Below are 27,994 nucleotides of genomic sequence, written 5' to 3'. Positions count from 1 at the left end.
AGACTGACTTTCTTTTCCCAGGCTAGAAACAACGCAAAATGGGTGATGGTATAAGTAAATTGCTACGGATTATGACTAGTGTTGCGGCAAAAGCTTCCATTTTATTTGTTTTTAATGCCATGCTCACGAGTTTAATCAGCTATTTTGTTTTTGTTTTTCAGAACAAAGCTGATAGACTTACAAATAACTGTTAAGTGAATTGGTGGTGGTATGGGGTGATCACTAAGATTAAACAATTTGTTTACAAAAAGCTTCCATTTTGAATAAGGACTTACCTCATTAGCTATTTGGAGGTGGAAAGTGTTGAGAGATTGAGGTGTTTGTCACAAGGTGACCCCAAATGAGATCCCCCTGATTTTTCCTGGCAGCTGTCCCTTGGCCATCATGGATGCCACTGAATAAACCAGAGGTAGCAGTGTGGGGAAATCTGGTCTTTGAAGTCAGGAAGACTCAGGTTTAATCCTACTTAACTTACTCATTTGACTTGGGGAAAATCACCTAAACTCTCTGTATCTGAATCTATTCTCTATAGAATGGTGCTAAAAATTATTCTTTACTCATGGGATTTTTTGAGAATGAGCAAAGTGTCTACCACAGGAATGCTCAAAACTTGAAGATGATATGATTGCTGTTATTGCTTGTGCCATTGATGTTGTTGTTGTTATTTTACAGCTGAGAAGTATTTAAATATTTTTTAAGTATTATTTTACAGCTGAGAAGTATTTAAATATTTTTAAATATTTTACTTATCAAAAAACTGAGACTATTTTATAAAATGACTGTCCCTGGGTGTGCTGGCACAGTGTCCTATCAACGAATTAAGAAGCCAGCTGGCAACTTCTTGAAACCACCAAACACGCATAAAGTAGTCTGATACACAGTCAGAGAAGACATGAAGGACAGAAAGCCCAGGCTCCACATTGACAGGTAGCTAATTGGGTGAAAAAGACACTTATGCAAAAGAAACAACCGAGCAAAGTAGTCAACTGCTGTGGGTTTGGGGCCAACAATTGGTGCAGTGTGTCCCATTAACCCAGACAGTACCTGTCCATATGGGGATTTGGGTTCCATGCACACAAGTTGTGGCAGTCAGGAAAAGCACTAGAGCAGCCCTGAGCCAACATCCTGAGAAACGCTTTGCTGAGGTCACCATGCGAGGACAGTGTCCAATGCAGAAACCACAGGGCAGGAGCAGAACTAAAAAGAGGAGTCAAAATTGAGAGTCAAGGCAGAGGCAGAAGAGGACCTGATCAAAAGTAAAGTAGGCAAAGCTGGATGATTGCAGAAGACCGTGCTTGGGTGTTTCAAGTTTGCCCTCAGTTTTCGTGCATGTGAGACAAAGGGTCAGGACAGATCCCAGGATAGATCCTAGGGCCAGTCATTGTGCATGGAAACCACACATTTAGAATTTGGGGCTCTATCCAATTTTTCTTCTGTGAATTCCTTTTTGGTTTTTTTGTTTGTTTGTTTGTTTTACTATTAATTTCCTGGTATTTGTTTTTCAGTTCCTAAGTTTAACAAAGTCCTTTGGGGAAGCAATCGGCACAAAAATGCATATATTCCAGTTATTTTCATTTTGTCATGTTAGATGGACATATCTTTGAAACTACTTTAAAAACCCTCCTGAAACAAGTCAGAGCACAAGTAATTAAATAATATATATTTTGAAATGGATAGCTGTGCATATTTTCCAACTTATTTCACATTTGCCACATTTTTTTCTCATCTAATTCTTTTTTTTTTTTTTTTTTTTTTTTTTGAGATGGTGTCTTACTCTGTCACCGAGCCTGGAGTGCAGTGGCACAATCTCCAGCTCACTGCACCCTTCGCCTCCTGAGTTCAAGTGATTCTTCCACCCCAGCTTCCTGAGTAGCTGGGATTACAGGCACGTGCTGCCATACCCAGCTAATTTTTGTTTTTTTAGTAGAAATGGGGTTTCACCATTTTGGTCAGGCTGGTCTCAAACTCCTGACCTCAAGTGATCCACCCACCTCGGCCTCCCAAAGTGCTGGGATTACAGGCATGAGCTACCCTGCCCGGCCCTAATTCATTCTTATCTTCTTGTTTCTGTCACCTCTATTCCAGAGAGTCCTGATCAATTCTGTAACCACCCCAAATTTCTTTTGGAATGAGGTGGAAACTAAGGCTCAGAGAACATGCATAAATGACAATACTCTGGTTACTGCTGTTGCTGTAATGAAGTGCCTGTTGTTTATTACAACCCAGAAACCATGTGCCTTTCCCAGCTTCCATGAATCTGTAGCAGACTAACTTACAACCATACAAGTAGGGAAAACTTCAGATCTTTCACAGTCCTTGACAAGATCATGTTTAATAATAATTCCCCACTCTTCTCACCAGTAGCCAAGAAAGTCCTTACCACATAGCAGGGTCTCAGTAATAACAGGAATGTCAAGAAATCATGAGTAATCAATTCTCAGCTTACAAATTTGGGGCCATACTACTGGTAAACATCAAAAACTCAGCCTCTAGAGATAATCAAAATCTTTTCAATTGAATCTCTAAATGACCATTAGTCAATGACTTACATTAGTATCAATTCAGTTTATGTAATAAAACCTTAGCCAAGAATGCAATATTAGTCAACAAAAAAAGGAGGAGAGTAACATTTGTTGGGCACCTACAATGTGTCCTTAATGTGTGTTATCTCAACCTTGTGAAATGGGCCTTAGTCCCCTTTGTACAGTTGAGAAAATGGAGGCTTCAAGAGAGGTTAAGTAACTTGACTGTGGTCACAGAGCAAGTAAGTGGTGAAGCTAGACTCTGAACCAAGGTCTGACCTCCAAGGCCTGTGCTCCTTTTCTGCTACCCTTAAGCACCCCAGCCCTGGATGTCGATCCCATCAGACTATGAGCATCTTATAAGCAAGAGCTGTGTTTTTTTTTCACCACTATATCAGAGCATAAATATATAATATAATGGAACCATAATATAGAGTAGTCTTTAATATATTTTTATTGAACAAACGAAATTGGATATGAGACAAAACCATAAATAATCTGATCCTCAAAGGCAATCAATCACTCACAGTAAAAGCTATAGGGTCCTTCCCTATTCCTCTGGGAAGCTATCACAAATAACCACACAACTCTACAAAGCCCCGTATGGACAAACTACCAAGAGCCACTGGGGCTGGCTGATTAAAAGAGGGGCAGTTATACTGGAGGTTCCAGGAATATGCAAGTGAAACATGGTCCATTTAAAATCCTACTATATATCATGCAGTATCTTATGTGGAAATGACCCCAAGCTTCCAGTGGGAGTTGATAACTCTTACTAAGAAACTTGGAATGGAGTCTGATCAGGCCTGTGTCTGTCACCTGAGGTCATGAACTCCAATAGCCTGAAACATCCAGGTCTCTCTCTCTGCGGGGCTTTCAAGAAGTTGGACTAAACCTCAGCTAGCTGAGGCTTAGGCTTGTCCTTAGAGGCTGTCTTGGGGTAGGCTTACATGAAAATGCTCTAAAATGCGAAACACACAGACGGAGGGTATGAATCGTAACTCTAGTAATGAACAGAGAGATGATTTGCCAAGACGCAAAGGCAGATGGTGGATAAAAACCAAAGCTGAGAGTCAAGAACCAGATTACACCCGATCCAACGGAAGCAGAAAGGGCCAATGAAGAGAGCCTGGGTATACTGCTGTGAACCCTGGGGAGGGTTACAGCTCACTTCTATGGGCAGCTAGGCTGTCTGACTGGCCCAGAGACAAAGGTTGTAAGGAAACATGAACCATTCCTGCACCCATCCCCAGCAAAGCCAACAGCAGGAGCCTGGAAAGGATTCTAAAGTTTTGGCTTGTGCAGACCCCAGCAATGGGGTAAGATGGTGTCTGCAATGGTTCTGAAATCTTTCTCTTGCTAGGCAGTGAAGGGTGATTCTGAGGATTCTGAGTATGCTGACTTCCCATGTTTCATCTCCTCTGTGACACCATGCTCTTTGCACCATGACTCTTCCTTTGCATCTGGAATCTGTTGGGGTTGGCTCAGAAAAGAATGGGCTGTCTGACCCAGGGCCTTACAATGTATTCAGTCCATGATTAAAACTGCACGTGCTGGAGTCAACATCATCTATAGAGAGAATCCCTTGCAGCAGTAGATTTGCTGACAGAATTTATAAATCCATCATTAGCTCTTCAGGAACAATGAGGCTATTTCTTGCCAGCACTCAGGGATGAATGCATGTGCTGTGCATGCTGACAAACAGCTTTTACAGTTTATAAATACCATAGCACGTGCTCCCTACTCCAGTGGGAATATAGCTGGCTTGTCTGCTGCAACAAGGCACAATTTCATCAGATAATTGCTACTGGAAAAAGAGCTCTGTGTGTGCTTCATACAGCTGGCCTTACAGCACCATGGAACTTTGCAGTAAAATGTATACCCATGCTGATATCCGGCAGGATTTATTTGGAAAGAAAACTATCTTCAAATAAAGCTACACAATGCTTCAGGAAACAAATGTTCTGCTCACTGATTTTTTTAATGATGTAATAAAGTCCATCGTGGACACACACGTAGTTGCTTCTCCTATTTATCTTTCTTATCAGGGAAGAGGGACCCCGATGGCTCCTTACTATGAAGTGCTTATGGGACATACTTGAAAAATTTTTACATACTTATAGCCATGATCTTGTTCTTTCCTTTTCATACATTAAGACACTGAAGCTTAGAAAGCTAAAGTAAGTAGTTTCCCCAAGCCCATCTAGAGAGAAATAAACAGATCTGGAACACAAACAGGTATTCTCGGCTAGGTCCAGTGGCTCACACCTGTAATCTCAGCACTTTGGGAGGCTGAGGCAGGCAGATCACTTGAGGCCAGGAGTTCAAGACCAGCTTGGCCAACATGCTGAAACCCCATCTCTACTAAAAATACAAAAATTAGCCAGTGCGTGGTGTGCACCTGTAATCTCAGCTACTTTGGGAGGCTGAGGCACAAGAATCACTTGAACCTGGGAGGCAGAGGTTGCAGTGAGCTGAGATGGTGCCACCGCACTCCAGCCTGGGTGACAGAGCAAGACTCTGTCTCAAAAAAAAAAAAAAAAAAAAAAGTATTTCGACTCCAGACCCAGTGCTCCTTCTCATCTTCAAATCCCTTGCCAATCAGTGACATATTTCATTTTGCAAAAATCTTTACAAATTTCACTTAAAAGTTGCTCCAATATGCTCTATGATTCTGCTGTTTTGGATTTTTATTTCTTAATTCAAAATTATCATCGTCTTTTCACACAATAATACTTTATAAATTACCCTTCTATTGACTACTGTAAATGTCTTGACATCAAATTGTTTTTGGTTTCATTAATATATTGCAAACAGAAAATACCTGGTTCTGCATGGGTACCACACAAGATAAGCCAAAGGGAGTCTTGCATTATAATAATATGGGAGCTCATTTATGGAATGTGCACTATATGCCAGGCACTGCACCAGATACTTTACATAGATTAGCCAATTTCATCCTTACACTAGTCCCATGAGAAGGTTGATATCATCCCCATACACAGATGAGAAGACTGAGGCTCAGAGAGGTTAAAGTGTTTGCCCATGATCACTGACAAAACTAGGATTAGAACTTAAGTTTGATGCAAAAAGGCATGCTTTTGTCCACTATCCCTTTTTCCCAACCAGTAAGTTGTAATATATTAGTACACTATTAACATTAAACCTTGTAGCTGTGTAACTTTGGTGCAGTAGGCTGAATAATGGACCCTGAAGACATCCATGTTGTAATCCCTGGAAACTGTGAATATTATATCAACAAAGGACTTTGAGGATGTGATTAAATTGAGGATCTTAATGTGGGAAGAGTACCCTGGATTATCCAGGTGGGCCTAAATGTAATCACAAGTATCCTTATAAGAGAGGCGGAGGGAGGTGTGACACAGAAGAGAAGGCAATGAGACTGTGGAGGCAGAGATTGGAACGATGTGGCCACAAGCCAAGGAGTGCCAGCAGCCATCAGAAGCTAGAAGAGGCAAGGTCCAGATTCTACCCCCAATGCCTCCAGCCAGAACCAGCCCTGCCAACTCCTTAGGTTTAGCCCCCTAAGATTCAGTTCAAACTTCTGGCGTCCAGAACTGGAAGAGGGTAAATTTTTCATCTTTTCAGCCACCAAGTTTGTGATAACTTGTCACAGCAGCCATCTGAAACTAATACTCTTGGGAAAGTCGTTTAAGCTCTCTACTAAAACGCCTATCACACTTGGAAGTTGATTAAATTGGGTAGCACCTAAAAAATATTTTCTCTTTCTTCTCCTACTTTCCTGGAAAAAAAAAGAAACTGAGTAAAAGTTTAAAAACAGGGATTCTTTACAGCAGAAGAAGGGAGCTCTAAATGGAAACCGAATAACTTGAAGAACTCAAGACATTCATTATTCAGAGGGCAGTTAGTAGTTGGTTCTACCTTCAGTGAGTGTGAAATAAGGACAAACGGACTTGAAACTGCCGTTAGCAACATTTAAGTCAAATGTCAGCTGTAAGGTGTGTTCTCTCAGCCTCTGGAGGTCCTGAAACACTGAGAATAATTGAGACTCTAAGCAGACATCATTTCAATTACTTTTTGAGGCTCACTACATTCCTGTGACTCTTCAGCATAACATTTGTAGAAATTCTTACTCAAACCAGGTGTTCAGAAATGCCAAGTAACTAGAAAGTGATGGTTATGCAATACTAAGGCTGGCTATTTCACAGCATTAAGGAGTCATCATTAATTTTTAGTTTTACTAATGGCATTGTAATCATGTTTAGAAAAAATTGCTCTTTTAAAGATACTTTCTGAAATATTTATGGATTAAATGATATGATTGAGACTTGCTTCAAAATAAACTGGGGAGAAGAGGAAGTGAGGAAGAGATGAAACAAGTTTCTCAGGAGTTGATAACTATTGAAGCTGGTGATTGTCACAGGGAAGTATACGATACTATTCTTGCAACTTCTGTATATATTTACACTCTTTTATAATAAAAGGAAGGAGGGGAGGGAGAAAGGAAAGGAGGGCAGCAAGGAGGAGGCGAGCCAAGGGGAAGTAGGGAGGCAAGGGAGGGGAGGACAGGGAGAGGGAGGAAGGAAGGGAGGGAGAGGGGGGAAGGCAAAAGGGAGGGGATAAGAAGGGGGCAGGGAGGGAGGAAGGGAGGGTGTTGTGTCTGTATTCTAGTCTAGATTTGGTCTCTGTTGCTTCATGGCACACTGTATTAGGCTTGCCATGCAGTTCTTGCACTGCTATAAAGAAATGCCTGAGACTGGGTAATTTATAAAGAAAGGATGTTTAATTGGCTCATGGTTCTGCAGGCTTTACAGGAAGCGTGGTCCTGGCATCTGCTTGGCTTCTAAGGAGGCCTCAGGAAGCTTACAGTCATGGCAGAAAGCAAAGCAGGAATAGACACATCACATGGCAAAGGCAGGAGCAAGCAAGGCAGCGCAGGGGATGGTGTCACACACTTTTAAATGACCAGATCTTGCAAGAACTATCACAAAGGCAGCACCAAGGCATGTGAGATCCAACCCTATGATCCAAACACCTCCCTCCAGGCCCTGCCTCCAGCATTGGGGATTACAATTAAACATGAAATTTAAGTGGAGACACAGATCCAAACTATAACACATGCCTTACTCAGGTAAGTCATTCCTTTTCCTCATCTATAAAATGGGAATGGGGCCAGACTGTCACATTCCATGGCTTTAAGCAGTGCTTGCCATCAAGGACCTGTGAGTTTTCTCTCTCTCAGCTCACCCCTCCTCTTTTTCCTGTGTTCTTAAATGCTTTGGCATTCTTCCTTGGAAGGGAAAAGCAGCAGATGCTGAAAATGAACAAAGTTTAAGCCACCAGGTGATTTTAAAGCAAACCAAAATCATGCACTTTTTGAAGTTCGAGAGGTCTTTCACCCAGTATCATTCCAGCATTTTAGGGGCCTTCACTCCTTGCCACCAGACATAGGGAAATAAATGATCCTTTGCAAATGTTTTTAATAACCTAAGTTTTAAGGTAGTCAATCCCTTGGGCCCTCAACAACAGGAAATAAACCTCATTGGTTAGGATTCTACTGAGAAGATAAGAAAAACGAGAAAGTAGTTTAAAATCGGTTTTTGCTATGCATATTTATAATGTAAGCACAGTTAGAAGGGAACTAGCCATTTTGCAGTAACAAAGCAAATTATACAAGTGTCAGGGATATAAAGAATTCCAGCAATTAATCCCCTATATTTATCTCAAATCTAAGAAAACAAGCTCAGAGAGGTTCTTCCCCATCTCCTACTCACCCAGCCAGCAAGCCCTGGTGCTAGTCCTAAATCCCCAGGCATCCTGGTGCCCACTTCTTCCTTAAACCAGACATGTAGTAGACAGGACCTGCTACAAGCTTGTCTAAGAACTTGAGAAATACCTTTGTGCTAACATGAGGCAAACCTTTAACAATAAATTGAACCATATTGAAACTGCTGTTATTCTCAATCAAAAAGTGATAGATATTGGCAGTTCCATATGGTACAAATTACCCATTTTTCAACATTAGTTACAGCTTCTCCAGTAACATTAATCAGCCTCTATAAAATAGAACAGCGGTCTCACAGCATAGAAGTCCCAAGACAATGGCCCACCATAACCATCCAGACAGAAACAATAGCAAGTGCCCCTAAAACTCCGAGTTAAATATAAAATAAACACTTGAGGAAGATTTCAGGCATGTACACAAGCAATTGAGAGACCAAAAACAAACAATGAAAAAAAAACAGGAAGAGCAAGTAAAGTCACAAAGTTACCTATATCAGCATATTTAGACCTCCACAGGAAAAAAAAAAAAATGAGAGATCAGCACATCTAAAGGTGAAAGATCTTTTAACTAAAGTAGGGTGGTCAGCAAAATGGGAGAAAAGAGAAGCCACAGAGGCAGAGATTAGCAGTGTATATGGCTGGAAAGTGGGATTTGGGAGGCAACAGACTCCACCTGCTCAGTATCAGTGAAGGTTTTATCCCTAACATCAAACTGAACTCACCAGACTCAGAGACTGGCGCCCCGAACAACTCAGGTGTCACCTCCTCCAGGAAGCCTCTTCTCTCTTTGCTCTCTCTCTCCACACAGAGAGATAAAGATTTTGATTGAGCTAATTGATCCCTGTTTCCTGTTGGCCTGAAGGCCCCCAGAGGATAAGGATGGAGTCTCAGTCTGCTATTCCTGGAGGCTGCCCTGAACATATATCAGAGTAAGCACTCAGGAAATGCTGAATGAAAACAAGCGGAAGTTGAATACAATCTCCAGGGCAGAGGGAATGGGAAAGAGAAAATCCACTCAGGTGGGACAGGTGCTTGGGGAGTCAATGGCCTTCCAAACCGACATAAAGTACTGCTGAGGATGAAAACAAATCTGAGGAACTGGAAGGAGAAAAAGTGATCATAGGACAAGAACAAAGAACTGGAAAGAATTATAGGATAAAACTCCGTGAAGTGGTCGGGTCTCCCACAAATGAACCCTGATGCCCAGGACCAATCAACACAGAAACAGGCAGTGCCTCAGTCACTGGCCAGCATCCCTGAGAGTGTGTATTCAGCCACTGACTCAAGCCTTGGAGAAAGAAGGAACCCAGCATGTCACCATGTGGGAATGAGGAAGAGGAGCCCTGTGTGGATGATGGGGAAGCTCAGAGAGGCTAAAATAAACACAAGGCCCTGCAACTTGTGGCATGGAGGCCTAGGGATGTGGCAGGGATTCTAACTGAACAGTATGGCAGGGACCAGGCTGAGAAGGGGTTGGGGGAAGGGTTTGCAGCCAGCCAAGCCCAGAGGGAAGCCACCACCACCACTCATGCCACACAGCAAGCCGCTCTCCAGAAATTAATATGAGACACAGGCAGAAACTCAGGTCCTACACAGGTCCAACTGTCAAAGCTCCCCTTACTCTACTTGGTCTCACCAGCGAAAAGACATTTCTAGGCTCTTACAGAGCCATAGTTTCTGCTGTGTCTGTCATGCAGTGTCCTCAGGGACAAACTCTCAGAGCCTATTCCAGCTTCGAGGGGCATTCTAGAAAACTGTCTCTGTAAATAAGTGTATCTGATGTCTGGATTAGGAAAGGAAAGATACATAAGCTAGCCTTTCCCCCTTTCAGCTCACATCCTCAAAAAGTGAAAGTCTGACAGTGTTTGTGGCTCTTTGTCCCTTCAGATGCACTCTGTTCTGATGTTTCCTTAAATCCACTCCCTAACACGGCAGAGCAGGGAGCAGTGAAAAACACAGGCCCTGGAGTCAGCCTCCTGGGTCCAGAGCCCAACCCCACTGCTGACTCTTGAACTTTCACAAGCCACTTTCCCTGCAAACCTTAGTTTCCTCATCTTAAAATGGGAACAGTAACAAACTTTTGCTTCAAGGGATGTTGTAATAAATAAATGCAATTATACAGTTAGCTTATTATTATATTATTATTGCTGTTCTTGTTCCTACTACTACTACTGTTACTGTTATTACATAAGCAGTCTTCAGTTACTTCATCACTAATTAGAAAATCTTTGATAAAACAAGATCCCAAATTCTATTGCTGTGCCTCAAAACTATACTTACTCCAATATCAAAAATGCATTTTGGAGAAAAGATTTTTTTTAGTGAGCAGGGGTAACACACATGCATGTAATAAACCTCCAGATTTAAAAGTGGCCATAAACCCTGTTTAGTTATATCCATCTCAGAAGCCATAAAAACATTAAGAGGAGTGATGAGTCAAAGAGTTACCTATATCTGATAACGCCCTTCTTTCAATGAAATGCCTCTACAAACATAACAAATCCATGTGACTCTTTCACTGGAAAGACTTCAGGTAAAGAATCCATAACCAGCCCCTGGTGGCATGCGTGAGAGTCTCCACACATCTCCAAAATTAACACTTTAGCTAAATTCTCTCCACATGGGATAGAATTGCTCTGCCACTGTCTGAAAATGCATATGTATGTCTTCTTTCTTTGTGAGAAGTTTCTACATGAGATGCAGAAATTACCATCTCTACAGCTATTGGAAAATGTTGGCTCATTTTATAGCTGCTGGCATAGCTTTTTCCAGAGATTTAAGTTTCACTCCTCTGGTCATAATGAATCACATCTGTGTGTTTGTACAACATTTCTCCCTTCTTCCATTCACTGAAAGTATCCCTGCCTGTGAATGTGTAGGTTTACTCTGCTCTGCAATATTTTTTAGGTAGTGAGATTTTGTCCTAGCAGTATAAATTATTATAAAATTCAAAATAAATACTGAAAAATATCTGTAAGAGTACACACTTCATTCATATATGCCAATTTTGAGTGTGTCCCAAACACCTACATGTTTAATCAGTTTATGCTGGACAGCGTAATTTAGTCATGGACATGTTCTTCTATCTGCCAACTACCATCAAGTCTACTGAAAAAAGAGCTAGAATATGCCTGGTACATACCCAAAATTCAAAAGCATAAAGAAAAGAAGGGCTCTTGGTACTCCAAAAAGAACATTTTTCTTCCAAACCAATCCTGAACATACTAAAATGTAGTTACTCAACGTAAAAACATACAACCAAGACATTCTCCATACTGAACTAGGAAGTTTATTAGGCTCCTAGTTTCCATGTTTAGAACATGAGCATGGATTTACATGCATTGTCTCATTTTGTGGATCTTACATGCATGTCGTCTCAGTCAGCTGGACCTTTGATTCTACTTGTCAGTAATTTAAAGTTAGCTCAATGTGAGTAAATGACAAACACAGAATGATGCATAACCTGTAGCCACAAACCCCACCCAATACCATTTATCTTATATTCTAAAACCATATCACAACTCTCTCTTGTAAAAAATAAATTTCAGAACAAGGCATTCAATTGACCTCACAGAGAAAAATAAAGACAATTCTATCATTTCAGAATTCAGCAATGAATGTCCAACTATGGCTGAAAGGTACACCCTGAGAATTAAATGATTTTAACGAACCCATTGAGGTTTATAAAGCTGTGTTAACCTAATGTCGGGAAAGGATAAGAGAAACAGGCACAAACACCCCCTGCTCATTTTGCTGTGCAATTCTCCAAGGAGGTGGTGTTACAAATGTCCTCATTGTCTTCAATGCTTGAAGCATCTGTGGAGTCAGGATCGCTCACCACAATGCCTACAGAAGAGAGACTGGTAATGAAGGCGTGCATCCGCTGTGCATAAATATCCCTAATGTTAAAGTAAGGTAGCTCATGACACTTCTCTGGTGCATCCTCACTGCACTGGTCCACATCAATGTCCTTTTGCTTCTGGTAGTACTTGGAAAACTTGTTGAAGATGATGGTGATGGGAAGGGCCACCACCAAGATGCCACAGATGATGCATATGCTGGCGATGAGCTTCCCCGCCAAGGTGACCGGGTGGGTGTCTCCATAGCCCACGGTTGTCATGCTGATGGTGGCCCACCACCAGCAGATGGGGATGCTGGTGAGGCTGGATGTGTGGTCATCTTTCTCCACGGAGTAGATAAGCACAGAGAAAATGGAAATGCCCACAGAGAGGAAGAGAAGCAGAAGCCCAACTTCATGGTAGCTGTGTCTCAGTGTAGCACCTAGAGACCGAAGTCCTACTGAGTGCCGGGCAAGCTTTAGAATTCGGAAAATCCTCATAAGCCGTAGGATCTGGACCACCTTGCCCATGTTCTCAATATCCTCACTCTCTTCCTCCTTGGTGTCTACAGCCAACGTGGCATAGAAGGGAATAATGGAGACAAAGTCAATGATGTTCAGTGGGTTTTTCCAGAATTTCTTTTGACAAGGAGCAGCAGCCAGCCGGATGGCAAGCTCCCCGGTGAACCAGGCAATGCACGCGATCTCCACTCCTTCCAGCACCGGATCATCCATTTCTCCATCCTCATTCTGGAACTCCGACATGCTGTGAACGCACATGGCCACGATGGAGGCCAGCACCACGCTCAAGGAGGAGATAGCGATAAGCTTAGCAGACAGGCAGTACGCTGGGTTCTCCATTCTAATCCAGATTTTCTTCCGGAGTTGACCAAATCGCAGTGTGTCAAACTTCTCCAGCTCTTTCTCAAACAGAGACAACTCTTCAAACGAGGAGTCAGTACTCACATCATGGCTTTTCTGGTCCCAGTCCTTCTCGTGGTTTTCCTCCTTGCGTTCCTGGTAGCGATTGCTGCAGCAAGAATCAATGAAGAGCTCATTGATGCCCCAGTACTCAATCTCCTGGCAGAATGAGAACACGCACAGCTCCTCCATGACGTGCAGCTTCCCCGTGTAATAAAAATTCAAAACATATCTGAACAAGGAGGGATTCCGATCAAAGTAGTATTCCTTATCGGCCACACTGTAATCATCACACAGCTCCAGAATGGCCTCTTCAGAATGGCAAGCAAGCAGCTTCCCCAGTCTGGTGTGAGGAAACCGCAGGAGGGTGCTTTGGTCAACAGACTGCTTAAAGCCCCCCACATTCAGGTTGACGAGTTCCTCGTCTTGTCCAGGGCGATGGAAAAACTCACCAAACACCATGGTGGATACAGAAGGCAGAGTGCTGGCTGGCAAGTGAGACGAGGAAGATCAGGCTGCACCTGGAAAGAGCACAAGATGATATTAGCACTCTGTCCTGCCGTGCCCGGCCAAGCTTATTTTTAATCTGCCCTTTCCAGGATGATGGGCTACATTAAAAGCAAAGCAGGAAATGCAATAAAAATGAATACATTATTATGCATTTTGATCAGAATAAAATCAACACAAAACAGATTTTTCTTAAAAAAAACTTAGGATTTTGGGAACCCATTTTCTTTAGGAAAGAGGAAAGATGGCAATATAATTTGTATGAACCCTAATTGCCATTTCTCTGTGTATTAAGCATTCAAACTGTACCTCCCAACCTTGCCCCCAAAAACACAATGCAATTTAGATCACTTACATAATATAAGCATCTCCAGAGATTCAAGCATAGGCTCTTCATGTTTGGGAAACTCAATTCAGACACGACAGGCTAGTTGCTGCCAGACTTGAAGCTCATCCCTTCCCATCCCTAGGGCTTGGTCATGCCCCCAACACACACATCACAGGGAGCTCAGCCCAGCTCTTACAAAGGATGTGAGTTTCCCTTTGCATACCAATGTTTTACTCCTTTAAGAGAAAGCCCTACTCCCTATGTTTGGATGTGGACAGCCAAGAGGATATAATTATCTCCCTGTGCTTAAGTACCTTATATCTTAAAGATATCATTACACTTCATAGGATGGTGTTTCAGGAACATCCATATGAAAAGAACCTGACTTGGGAAAACCTCTTTATGGTAATTGCACTATCAGTTTCCTGACACAAACGCGCTCCACTCCCACCTCCTCCTTCCCCTCACAGACAGTCCCCACGTGGCCCTAATCTATAATTATCTTTCCATAGATTGTCTATACTGGCTGAGCACGTGGCCTGTTTTTAGTTCTGACACTAATCAGGATACACGAGGTCCATTTCTCAGAGAGAAAATAACAGCTTTTGATCCTCACCCAATGCAATGATGCCTCCTCAGAACAGATGATACAAATAAAAGGAGACTGTCATATACTGAGTCCCCACCTGATACTACTGGAGGCCTTTACACATTGTCATTCAGTCCTTCCAACACTATATGGTAGCTAGATAGAAAAATGGCTCTTAGCCTCTCTAGGTACATAATAGGTAAATGGTGGAGCCAAGATTTAAACCCAGGTTGAATTAATTCCAAAGTCCATGTTCTCTCCACTACACAGACTTCCCCCGCCTTCTTCCTTTTTATAATCTAATAATCCAATGTGAGGCATGCTATTCGAGAGGTCAGTCAAGCATCTTTGGGATTACTGAGAAACAAGCAGTGACCTTAGCTGGAGAAGCTTCATAGCAGAGGTTATATGCAGCTCAAAGGTTCAAGTGGAGTCCACCTAATATGGTTTGGCTCTGTGTCCCCACCTAAATCTCATGTTGAATTGTGATCCTGCGTGTTGGAGGTGGAGCCTGGTGGGAAGTGATTGGATCATGGGGGTGGTTTCTAATGGCTTAGCATCATCTCCCAAGTACTGTCTCGTGATAGAGTTCTCATGAGATCTGGCTCTTTCAAAGTGTGTAGCATCTCCCCCTTCACTCTCTCTCTCCTACTCTGCCATGTAAGACATGCTGGCTTCCCTTTCGCCTGCTGCCAGGATTGTAAATTTCCTGAGGCCTCCCCAGCCATGCCTCCTGTACAGCCTGCAGAACTGTAAGTCAATTAAATCTTTATAAATTACCCAGTCTCAGGTAGTTCTTTATAGCAATGTGAGAACAGACTAACACATCACCAAACTGAAAGGAAAAGGACATTCCCACCAGAGGCATCAAACGGTAGACATAAGCCAAATTGTGGAGGACCCTGCATAATAATCTGGACTTTATTCTGTCAGCAAGACCACTAAAGGGTCTCAATCAACAAGTAGACATAGCTAGGTTTGTGACTGTGACTTAGAAAGCCGCCAATGACAGCAGCGTGAAAGCTGCATGGAGCAAAAGCTGGGCTCAAGAAGACAGGGCTGCAATAGAACAGGTTAGGGGTGGCAAGGACATGGACACACACAGTGGCAGTGCATATAAAGAGGAAGTGATAAACTCAGAAGAAGTTTATAAGATAGAATCTACAGGATTTGGTAACTGATTGGAAAAAAAAAGGGACAAGGAAGCAGAAAGGCCAAAAGAGGATGCGTTTTCTAGTCTGTAAAAGTGGGCAGACAGTAACACCATTAAATGGAGCAAAAAGGTCAGAAAGGAATCTCTTTCCCCTTATGTTTATGGAAAGGCAAGGTTGTCTGCAAGACAACAAACTCCTCCTCTGAAAAATAGAAAGGAAATAATAAAGATTAACAGGCAAATAAATAAATGGAGAATAAAATTAAAAATAGAAAAAAATCAACAAAGCCATTGGTCATTTAAAACAATCAACAAAATTGACAAATCTTTAACTAGGCTAACCAAGAAAAAATGAAAGTACTTTGGGAGGCCAAGACAGTTGGATCATTTGAGGCCAGGAGTTCAAGACCAGCCTGGTGAACATGGCAAAACCCCATCTCTACAAAAAATACAAAAATTAGCTGGGCATGGTGTCATGCACGTCTAGTCTCAGCTACTCGAGAGGCTGAGGCATGAGAATCACTTGAACCCAGGAGGGGGAGGCTGCAGTGAGCTGAGATTGCACTACTGCACTCCATCCTTGGTGACAGAGTCAGACTCTGTCTCAAAACTTAAACAAAACAAAGGAAAATAAAAAAAAATGAGAGAAGATTCAAATTAGCAAAATCAACAATGAAAGAACAATACCATTATTGACCTTATAAAATGAAAATAACTATAAAGGAATACTATGAACAATCATATGTCCACAAATTAGATAACCTAGACAAAGCGTACAAATTGCTAGTGTCGACAAAAAGAGTCAAACTCTGTAAAATATTTAAAGAGATTTATTTTAAGTCAAATACGAGTGGCCAATGGCCTGTGACATAGCCCTCAGGATATCCTGAGACCATGCACCCATGGTTGTTGGCCTACAACTTGGCTATATGCATTTTAGGGAGACACAAGAAATCAATCAATATATGTAAAATGTACATTGGTTCTGTCCAGAAAGCCCAGAAAACTGGCAGCTGAGGTGGGGGGCTTCCAGGCCATAGGTAAATTCAAAGATTTCCTGACTGGCAATTGGTTGAAAGAGTTAAGTTATTGTCTGATATGGTTGGGCTTTGTATTTCCACCCAAATCTCATCTCCAATTGTGATCCCCAAGTGTCAAGAAAGAGAACTGGTGGAAGGTGATTGGATCATGGGGTTGGTTTCCCCATGCTGTTCTCATAGTAGTGAATGAGTTCTCACAAGATCTGATGGTTTTATTGGGGGCTCTTCCCCCTTCGCTCATCTCTCATCTGCCGCCATGGAAGACATGCCTGTTCCCCTTCTATCAGGATTGTAAGTTTCCTGAGGCTTCCTCAGCTCTGCAGAACTGTGAGTCAATTAAACGTCTTTTCTTTATAAATTACCCAGTCTTGTGTATGTCTTTATAGCAGTATGGAAATTGACTAATTATATAAATTGGTACCACAGAGAGTGGGGTGCTGCTATAATAATACCCCAAAATGTGGAAGCAACTTTGGAACTGGGTAACAGGCAGAGGCTGGAACAGTTTGGAGGGTTCCAAAGATGACAGGAAGATGTGGAAAAGTTTGGAACTTCCCAGAGACTTGTTGAGTGGTTTTGGCCAAAATGTTGGTAGTGATATGGACAATGAGCCCAGGCTGAAGTGGTCTCAGATGGAGATGAAAAACTTATTGGGACCCGGAACAAACACTCATTCTTACTATGCTTTAGCAAAGAGACTAGGGGCATTTTCCCCCTGCTGTAGAGATCTGTAGAACTTTGAACTTGAGAGAGATGATTTAGGGTATCTGGTGAAGAAATTTCTAAGCAACAAAGTATCCAAGATGTGACCTAGGTGCTCTTAAAAGCATTCCATTTTATGCATTCACAAAAGATCATTTGAAATAGGAATTTTTGTTTAAAAGGGAAGCAGAGCATAAAGGTTTGGGAAATTTAGAGCCTGATGATGCGATAGAAAAGAAAAACCCATTTTCTGAGGAGAAATTCAAGCTGGCTGCAGAAATTTGCATAAGTAACCAGAAGCTGAATGTTAACTGCCAAGACAATGGGGAAAATTTCTCCAGGGGATGTCAGAGGTCTTGGCAAAAGCCCCTTTCATCACAGGCCTAGAAGCCTGGAGGAAAAATGGTTTTATGGGCTAGGCCCAGGGCCCCACTGCTCTGTGCAGCCTTGGGATATGGCGCCCAGCATCCCAGCCATTTCAGCTCCAGTCATGGCTATAAGGGACCATGGTACAGCTCGGGCCGTGGCTTCAGACGGTGCAAGCCCCAAGCCTTGGTGACTTCCACGTGGTCTTGGGCCTGTGAGTGGACAGAAGTAAGAATTGAGGTTTGGGAACCTCTGCCTAGATTTCAGAGGATGTATGGAAATGCCTGGAAGTCCAGGCAGAAGTTTGCTGCAGGGGCAGAGCCCTCATGGAGAACCTCTGCTAGGGCAGTGCAGAAAGGAAATGTGGGGTTAGAGTCCCACACAGAGTCCCCATTGGGGCACTGCCAAGTGGAGCTGTGAGAAGAGACACCCACTGTCCTCTTGACCCCAGAATGGTAGATCCACTGACAGCCTGCACTGAGCACCTGGAAAAGCCACAGACACTCAACACCAGTCCAAGAAAGCAGCTGGGAGGAGCGCTGCATCTTTCAAAGCCATAGGGGTGGAGCTGCCCAAGACCATGGGAGCCCACCTCTTGCATCACTGTGACCTGGATGTGAGACATGGAGTAAAAGGAGATCATTTAGGAGTGTTAAGATTTAATGGCTCCCCGATGGGTTTCAGACTTGCCCCTTTGGGGCCAAAACAATCCTTTGCTTTGGCCAATTTCTCCCATTTGGAATGGAAGCATTTATCCAATGCCTGCACCCCCATTGTATCTTGGTAGTAACTAACTTGCTTTTGATTTTAGAGGCTCCTAGGTAGAAGGGACTTGCCTTATCTCAGATGAAACTTTCGACTTGGACTTTTGAATTAATGTTGAAAGGAGTGAAGACTTTGGGGGACTATTGGGAAGGCATGATTGGTTTTAAAACATGAGGACATGAGATTTGGGAGGGGCCAGAGTTAGAATGATATGGTCTGGCTTTGTGTCCCCACCCAAAATCTCATCTTGAATTGTAATCCCCACATGTCAAGGGAGAGGCCAGGTAAGAGGTAATTGGATCATGGGGGCAGTTTCCCCCATGCTGTTCTCATGATAGTGAGTGAGTTCTCACAAGGTCTGATGGTTTGATAAGAGGCTCTTCTCCCTTCTCTCGCCACTCTCTCTTGCCTGCCACCATGTAAGACATGCCTCTTCCCCTTCCACCATGATTGTAAGTTTCCTGAGACCCCCTAACCCTGCAGAACTGTGAGTCAATTAAATCTCTTTTCTTTATAAATTACCCAGTCTTGGGTATGTCTTTATAGCAGTGTGACAATAGATTAATACATTGTCTAAAGGCTTAGAATCAATAGGAATGTCTGGGTTAAAATAAGCAGTTGTGAAGACCAAGGTTTTATCATGCAGATAAAGCCTCCAGGTAGCAACTTTAGAGAGAATAGATGGTAAATGTTTCTTATCAGAATTAAAGAGACTGCACTATCACACCTAAGGTTCGTGTTGATGTTAACGCTGGTAAGCTTTTCCTGAATTCCAAAAAAGAGGAGGGTATAATGAAGCATGTCTGACCTCTCCTTCTCATCATGATCTGAACTCATTTTTCAGGTTAATTTTGGAATGACTTGGGCCTAGAGGAGGGGTCCATTCAGATAGTAAAGAGGGCTTGGAATTTTATTTTTAGTTTACACTAGAAAGACATTATCTACACAAACTAACTCAAGAAGAAAAAGGAAATCTGAATAAACCTATTTATTAACAAGTAAAGATACAGAATTTGCTATTTTAAAAATTTTCATATGGAAAGCTCACGTACAGATAGCTTTGCTGGTGAATTCTACCACAATCACCAGCAATTTTTCACAAACCCTCCCAAAATTTAGAAGAGAAAGGCATACTTCCCAGCTCCTTCTATGAAGCTAGTATTATCCTAATACCAAAACTAGAAAAAGACATCACAAGAAAACTACAGGCCAGTATCCCTTATGAATACAGTTGAATAAATCCTCAACAAAACATCAGCAAACCAAATCCAGCAACATATAAAAAGAATTATATACCACGAGTAGTGGGATTTATCTCAGGAATTTAAGGTTAACTTAATGTGTAAATCAATCAAGGTAATATAAATACTAAAGAAATAATGAAAATGACATTATCATCTCAAAAGATGCAGAAAAAGCATTTGAAAAAATCTAGCACTCTTTCATGATTAAAAAAAACCTCAAAAACTAAGAATAGAACAGAAGTTCTCCAATTTGATAAAGAGCATCTATGAAAAACCCACAGCTAAAAACATGTTTAATGACAAAAGACTAAAAGCATTTCTCTTAAGATCAGGAACAAAACATGAATGTCCATTCCCACCACTTTTATTCAACATTGTACTGGAAGTTCTAGTCAGGGAAATTAGGCAAGGAAAAGAAAGAAAATGCATCCAGACTGAAAAGGAAAAGCTAAACTACTTCTATTTGCAGATGACATGATCTTGTATATAGAAAATCCTATGGAATATATATACGAAAAAATAAGAACTAATAAATAAGTTCAGCAATTTTGCAGGATACTAGATTGATATACAAAAAAACTGTATCTCTATATACTAGCAATAAGAAAATACAAATACAAAATTAAGAAAACAATTATATTTTCAATAGCATCCAGAAAAATAAAATATTTAGAAATAAATTTAACAAAAGGGGCATGAAAATGAAAACTACAAAATGTTGTTGAAAAAATTATGGAAGAAATAAATGAATAGAAAGACACCCAATGTTGATGGATTGAAAGATTTACTATTGTTAAATGACAATACCCTCCAAATTAATTCATAGGTTAGATACAATTCCTATAAAAATCCTAGCTGCCTTTTTTCAGAAATTGACCAATTTATTCTAAAATTCTAAAATTTCAGAAATTGACAAATTGATTCTTGACACACTTGTCAAAAATTAATCAATAAACTGAAAAATAAGCCCATATGGGCTTTTGGATTGATTTTTCACAAGTGTGTCAAGACAATTCAACAGGGGTAAGAACAGTCTTTTTGATAAATAGTATTGGAACAACTGGATAGCCACATGCAAAAAAATCTAAATTGGATATGTATCCCACACTATATACAAAAATTAACTTTAAATACATCAAAGGCCTGAATGTAGGTGCTAAAATTATAAAACATGTAACAAACCTGCACATTGTGCACATGTACCCTAAAACTTAAAGTACAATTAAAAAAAAAAAGAAGAAAAAAACATTAACATAAATTTTCATGACCTTGAGTTAGGGAATGGCTTCTTAACTATAACACTAAAATTACAGTAAAATAAAGAAAAAATAGTTAAATTGACTTTATCAAAATGTAAAATGCACTTCAAAGGACACTATCAAGTCAAGGACAAGTATCAAGAAAATGAAAAGACAACTCACAAAACAGAAGAAAATATTTGCAAATTATATATCTGATAAGGATATAGTATCCAGAATAAATAACTCTCACAACTCAATAATAAAAAGACAAATAAACTCCTTTAAAATGGGCAAATAATTTTGATAGACATTTCTATGAAAACATACAAATGGCCAAAAGGTACTTGAAAAGATGCTCAACATCCTTAGACATTAGGAAAATGTGAATCAAAATTACAATGAGATACCACTTCATACCAGTATGATGGCTATAGTCAAAAATTAGTAATAATGCAAGTGTTGTATTATGATACATCAGGTGTTGGCAGGGATGCAGAGAAAGTGGAACCCTTGTGTGTCATCGGAAGTAATATAAAATAGTACAGCCATTTGAGAAAGCAGTTTAAGCCCATTCCTCAAAAAGTTAAACAGTTACCATATGACCCAGCAATTCCATTCCTAGGTATAGTCCCAAGAGAACTGAAAACATATGTTCAAACAAAAACATATATGTAATGTTCATAGCAGCATTATTCCTAATAGCCAAAAAGGGGAGATAATCTAAATATCCATCAAGGAATGAAGTTCTGACACAGACTACAACCTGAATCAACTTTGAAAACATTATGCTAAAAACAACCCCATCAAAAAGTGGGCAAAGGATATGAACAGACACTTCTCAAAGGAAGACATTTATGCATCCAAAAGACACATGAAACAATGCTCATCATCACTGGCCATCAGAGAAATGCAAATCAAAACCACAATGGGATACCATCTCACACCAGTTAGAATCACAGTCATTAAAAAGTCAGGAAACAACAGGTACTGGAGAGGATGTGGAGAAATAGGAACACTTTTACACTGTTGGTGGGACTGTAAACTAGTTCAACCATTGTGGAGGTCAGTGTGGCAATTCCTCAGGGATCTAGAACTAGAAATACCATTTGACCCAGCAATCCCATTACTGGGTATATACCCAAAGGATTATAAAACATGCTGCTATAAAGACACATGCACATGTATGTTTATTGCGGCACTATTCACAATAGCAAAGACTTGGAACCAACCCAAATGTCCAACAATGATAGACTGGATTAAGAAAATGTGGCACATATACACCATGGAATACTATGCAGCCATAAAAAATGATGAATTCATGTCCTTTGTAGGGACATGGATGAAGATGGAAACCATCATTCTCAGCAAACTATCGCAAGGACAAAAAACCAAACACCGCATGTTCTCACTCATAGGTGGGAATTGAACAATAAGAACACATGGACATAGGAAGGGGAACATCAAACACCGGGGCCTGTTGTGGGGTGAGGGAAGGGGGGAGGGATAGCATTAGGAGATATACCTAATGTTAAATGATGAGTTAATGGGTGCAGCACACCAACATGGCACATGTATACATATGTAACTAACCTGCACGTGGTGCACATGTACCCTAAAACTTAAAGTATAATTTAAAAAAAAGAAAACATTATGCTAATGAAAAAAGCCTACTAAAAAAAAGACAATAAAAGATCATATATTATATGATTCCATTTATATTAAATATCCAGAATAGTCAAAACTATAGAAACAGAAAGTAGATTAGTGGTTGCTGGGGGCTGGGGGTAGGGGAGATGTGTACTATTAATGGATTTGGGTGTCTTTTGGGGGTGATAAATATGTCTTGGAATTGGAAAGTTGTACAGTCATGAATATACCAAGAACAACTGCATTAAACACATTTTTAAAAAGGTAGGTTTTTGCTGTATTCAAAGCATATCTCAATAATACTGTCATTTAAAAAGGGATTCCATCCCAGCAATTTGGGTGGCCAAGGCAGGAGGATCACTTGAGCCCAGGAGTTTGAGAACAGCCTTGGCAACACAGTGAGACTCCATTTCTATTTATTATTTTTAAAAATTATAATAAAAATAAGTGAATAAATAAATAGGGATTCTAGCTAATAAGTAAAAAAAGAAATAATAGAATTCAAATCTCATAAAATAATAGATCTAGGCAATGATCATCAATGGCCAATAAAATCCGGATAAAAAGCTGATGGGGAATTTCATAACAGAGATCAGAGTTACAATATCTGAACCCACTAATCAAGCCTAATATAACAAAATAACTAGATTTTACTGAAACAAAATAAATATTTTAGAGGAATATGTTCAATAATACCACAGGGGTGCAATCAGCAAAATCAAGACTGGGAAACCATACAGAACAAATGACACAGATCAAATAAGAGGCATATCAAACAAAGCCAATGTACAGATTTTGTATAGATACTGATTCTAACCAGCCAAATGCTTAATGTACATATATATATATATATATATGTATATATATATACACACATATGTATATTTATTTTTTCATATATATATATATGAAAATCAGGGACATTTGAAAACTGATATGGTCTGGCTCTGTGTCCCCACCCAAATCTCATGTCAAATTGTAATCCCCAAATGTCAGGGGAGGGGCCTGGTGGAAGGTGATTGAATCATGGGGGCAGACTTCCCCTTGCTTTTTTCATGATTGTTAGTGAGCTCTTGCAAGATCTGGTTGTTTGAAAATGTATAGCATCTCCCACTTCACTCTCTCTCGCTCTGCTGCTTCACCATGGCAAGATGTGCTTGCTTCCCCTTTGCCTTCTGCCATGATTTTAAGTTTCCTGAGGCTTTCCCAGCCATGTGGAACTCTTAATCAATTAAACCTCTTTCCCTTATAAATTACCCAGTCTCACGTAGTTCTTTATAGCAATGTGAGAACAAACTAGTACAAAAACCAACCAGATACTTGATATTATAAAAAAATTATTGTTAATTTTTCAGTGTCCCAATAGTAATATAATTATGTTCTTAAAAGAAAACCGTTATCTTTCGGAAATACATACTAAAATATTTATTGATAAAATTATAAAACATTGGGGATTGATTTCATAATAACACATGGAAAGGCAGGAGCACTGATCATACCAGATGGCTATGAGTTAATCACTGTTGAAGCGGGTGACAGGTAGGCACACAGGAGTTTAATGTATTATTTTATTTTTGTACATGTTAAAATCCTCCATTAAAAATGTTTTAAGAAAAACGTGCTAAGCATCTTTTTTCAGGCTATGCACTGTGGTAAGTGCTTTCATATACACTATTATTCACTCTTTTATTCTCAACAACTGGCGCAGTACACAGACACTAGCAGGCAATGAGTACATGTAACTGAATGAATGAATCATTTTCTTTAATTCTCTAACAGCCCTAAGTCGTAGACCTTAGACTCCCGTGTTGCAAATGGGGACATCTGAGGCTCAGAATTTGCCCAATGTTGTCCAGCTTTTACTGAGCAGACTCTTTTCACGATGCCTCAAATATGAGTATTTAAAGCTTTTTTTTTTTAAGTGGGAGGAGGTAGAGACTGGCTGATGTTCTCATTTGCATATTATGTCAGCCATACTGTAAGGACATTGACATTCACATGCTGAAGACACATGGGGTCTAAAATCAGGCACATCTGAGAGTACAGTGGCATTGGCCACAGAGTAGAAGACCCAACTGCTATTTTCATTCTCTTCTTAAAGCTAAACTTAGTTTCACTGTATTGACTCTCCTCCCTACTATCAACCCACATCACTCATGGCGATAACACTATATATATACAGTATTTGACCACCTTGTCCCTCTTGGTGTTTATAAGATTGAAAAAAAGAAAAATACGTCAAAAATCCAAGATACTCCCTGGCAGCTTAAAATAAAAACTACCATTGATTCAGTTGTCTCCAACTGTCACCCTGTAAAGCATTTTCAAAGCCATTAACCTCTTATTCGCCTCCTCTTGGTCCACTTCCTGCTCTTGTTGCTTCATGCTCTCAAACTCACCTAAGAAAATATTCTCAAAATTGTGTCTTTTCAAGGCTGACTCATACACATACACACAAGCTCATGGCTGTCTCTGATAATGCACCTGCTTTGCTCAGAAAAGTAATGAAAGTATTATAATACAAGCCAATTTTTCTTACTGGACAGAACTGCTTTTTGGTATCAATTTCATAAAAGTAAATAAAAACCCAGATTTGTTTTTCCTTCTTGTTTTGTAGATGTCCAAAAATCTACATTAATCCTTTTTCATCAAAGAAAAAAATACACCATTTTCAGCATTTAACACTGACTTCTTTTAGGAACATTCTTCTAAGAGTTTTCTTTTATTCTATTAAATTTAAAAAGAAAGCTCATTTCGATTTTTTTAAAGAGTAGGTCACGCTAAATTCAATTTCTGGTCATGCCATGTGGGGATACACAAAATGGGAAAACCAAGCAAATGTGAACAGAATTGGAAACCTAAACTCAAACCATACCCATGTCTCCTCCTTACCACCCTCCTACCAGGCGCCTCCCCAGTAAGTCTTCTCTTACAGCATTGTCTGAGCATGGCGAGGCTCCTACATGGAGTCAATACCTCTAGTAGCTTTCCAAGTGGTGCAGCCCAGTCCACTGAGGAAGGCTTGCTGTAAAGCGTGAGTGCCACCGGCCAAACAGTCAGGCAAGAAAACTCCCTGCCAGGTCTGTTCTGCACTGGACATGTTCTGACAGCATGGGCCACAGTCGGACAACACACGAATGACACAGGTCCAGATAGTTTGCAGGGTCCCAGGGTGCTCTATTTCAAAGAATTCATAAACTGAATGCAACGTTTAAATGTTGAACTTAACAAAACAAAAAGTGTGTCCTCTTATTCATGCTGAATTATCAGCATCAACTAGCAAAAGAGAGGGAAAGACTAGGATTCTGAAAACTTGTGTCTGAGCTGCCTCTTCTTATCTGCGTGACCTTGGGCAGGTGGAGTCTTGATCTATAGAAGGAGTTTATAAACCCACCTTGAGGATAAAATAACAAATGTAAAAGTCTTTTGAAAACATAAAGCATGAGACACATGTAAAACTGTGTTCCAAAAATAAAAGATTGATATAACGGTATTTCTACCTTCCCCACTTCCTTCCCCGATTCCCTTCCCTTCTCTTACTCCCACCAACTGGTACAATCACATTAAAGTTGTACTCATTCCCTCTGGATCTGTATTTAGTGTGACTGCTACTCTCTGGAAACTCCAGGGATCTCTGTAATTCACACAGCTCATCTCCAAGCAGAGAGCTGCTCAGAAGTCTGAGTGATTTAGTGAGCCAAACAGCCAGAAAGCTGCCCTCTTTGTAAAAAGCAAAGAATCGTAGACGATAGCTTTTCAAACAGAAACAGGAAAAACCTGGACTTTACCACAAGAAGGGCCCCTAGCCCTGCTGTAAATACTTCATCTCATCTCCAGCTGAGCCAGGTTGCTTGGAATCACGCACATCCAGAGGGCTGTCATGGGAAAGCTCCGTTGCCCAGGGTAGGGAGTTTTGGAGAATTTGGGCCCAGGCCAAATTAATGGTTCTCCCTTCTCTACCTCCCCACTGTATTCACCCTCTCCCATAGCCCATTTGTGTACACCTTGATTTTAGCACATATCACAAGGCATTGTGATGTTATCTACAATTCTCCTTATTCCCCACAAGTCTGATTGTTGCTCACTCTAGACTCCATGCTTCGCTGTGGAAGGGACCATGTATTATCCTCTTACAGCTATAGCCCCTTATGCTAAGTGCTGCCCATAATCTAGTAAAAGATACTTGCTTTTATCTGGAGGAATTAACAAAGGCTATTAGTACTTTTGTCAAAGAGCCAGCAGAATGACCTAGAACAGGCATGGCAAAATTAAATACCTCCGGTGACCAAACAAGTCAAACAAATGAGATGGTTGGGGATGGTGGTGAACTGTCCCCACTTGTCTAAGAGGCAGAGGCTACTCAGCACTGGAATCCTTTTTAGGAAAAGAGGCCCAGTATAGACATATCATTCCGTCTTCCCAGGAGAACCTGGAAACCCTGATCCTTGTGTAGAATATCTCAAGTTTAGTTAGAATTGATCCAACATGTTTTAAGCATTATGTGGCTCAGAGATGTGCCTCTGGGCCAGGTACATCTGATGAGCTACCCAGTCTGTGACCTGAGCCAGACTCTCACCAATTCCAGTCCACAACACACATTTTAAGCCAGACTAGCTAACATGAACACAAATGGAATCTAGTTACAATAACAGTAGTGTCATTCTCTCAAACTATAAATGTCAAAAAAGGGAGAGGGAGGAAATGTGAACCACAGCATTTTCTAAAGTTGGCCAGTGGTGTCCCTTAATATAACTCCAATCCAATCCTTCGAGACCAAGACTTTTCTTCCCATAGTCATCTGTCCCAACTGCCCAGTGGATTTGACCATCAGAAGTGTCTAACTTTCATCTTTCTCACTGCACCGTAAGGCTCATTCTCATCCTCCTTTGATAAATAATGGTTGCTTGAGAAAATAAGATAGCATGGCAACTCTTACCCTTGAGGTGGAGATGCCACACGCTCTGCCTTCATCCTGCCCGGTGGGATGTCCATCATCATCCAGGAAGCTCTGCCCTTCTCAGCACACTGGAATGTGTGGTGCACATAGGCATTTGGTGGCCAAAAAGAAGGGAAGAATCCTGTTCTCTGGTTGTACAGGCCAAAGCAATCACTGGAAAATCACTCTCACCTGCAGAAAAAACCATCAGCCAATCTGTAACTGCAAGGAAGAAATACACCCAAGACATTCTATCTCGGGATCAGCACTCTGGGCACTTTGCTGATGAGACTCAAATCTGAAAGCCCCATCTAATTCTCAGCAAGTGGGGGGTGGTCTCTTCTCCCTGTGGAACCATCACTGCCATTGGACATGTGCTAGGTTTAAGGACCCTCAGAACTCAACAGTAGTGAAAGTCTTAGGATTCCT

At 40.8% G+C, this 27,994-nt stretch overlaps 1 protein-coding gene across 1 annotated transcript; it reads right to left on the bottom strand.

Moving 5' to 3' along the window:
• Positions 1 to 11,554: 11,554 nt before the first annotated feature.
• KCNS3 (potassium voltage-gated channel modifier subfamily S member 3) lies at positions 11,555 to 27,763 on the bottom strand. The gene is made up of 2 exons (XM_030800339.1): positions 27,566 to 27,763; positions 11,555 to 13,568 (listed from the first exon to the last, which is right to left on the bottom strand). The coding sequence occupies exon 2, from the start codon at positions 13,507 to 13,509 to the stop codon at positions 12,034 to 12,036; it is 1,476 nt and encodes a 491-aa protein (XP_030656199.1). The 5' UTR covers positions 13,510 to 13,568; positions 27,566 to 27,763; the 3' UTR covers positions 11,555 to 12,033.
• Between the last annotated feature and the right edge of the window lie 231 nt (positions 27,764 to 27,994).

Source organism: Nomascus leucogenys, chromosome 19 (assembly GCF_006542625.1).
Source record: "Nomascus leucogenys isolate Asia chromosome 19, Asia_NLE_v1, whole genome shotgun sequence".
Classification (NCBI taxonomy): Eukaryota; Metazoa; Chordata; class Mammalia; order Primates; family Hylobatidae; genus Nomascus; species Nomascus leucogenys.
The sequence above is the reverse complement of the archived record's forward strand: the minus strand, read 5'-3'. Positions and strand labels throughout refer to the sequence as shown.

Coding starts and splice junctions, on each gene's coding strand:
- KCNS3 (XM_030800339.1), bottom strand. CDS start 13,509: ATGGTGTTTGGTGAGTTTTTCCATCGCCCTGGACAAGACGAGGAACTC.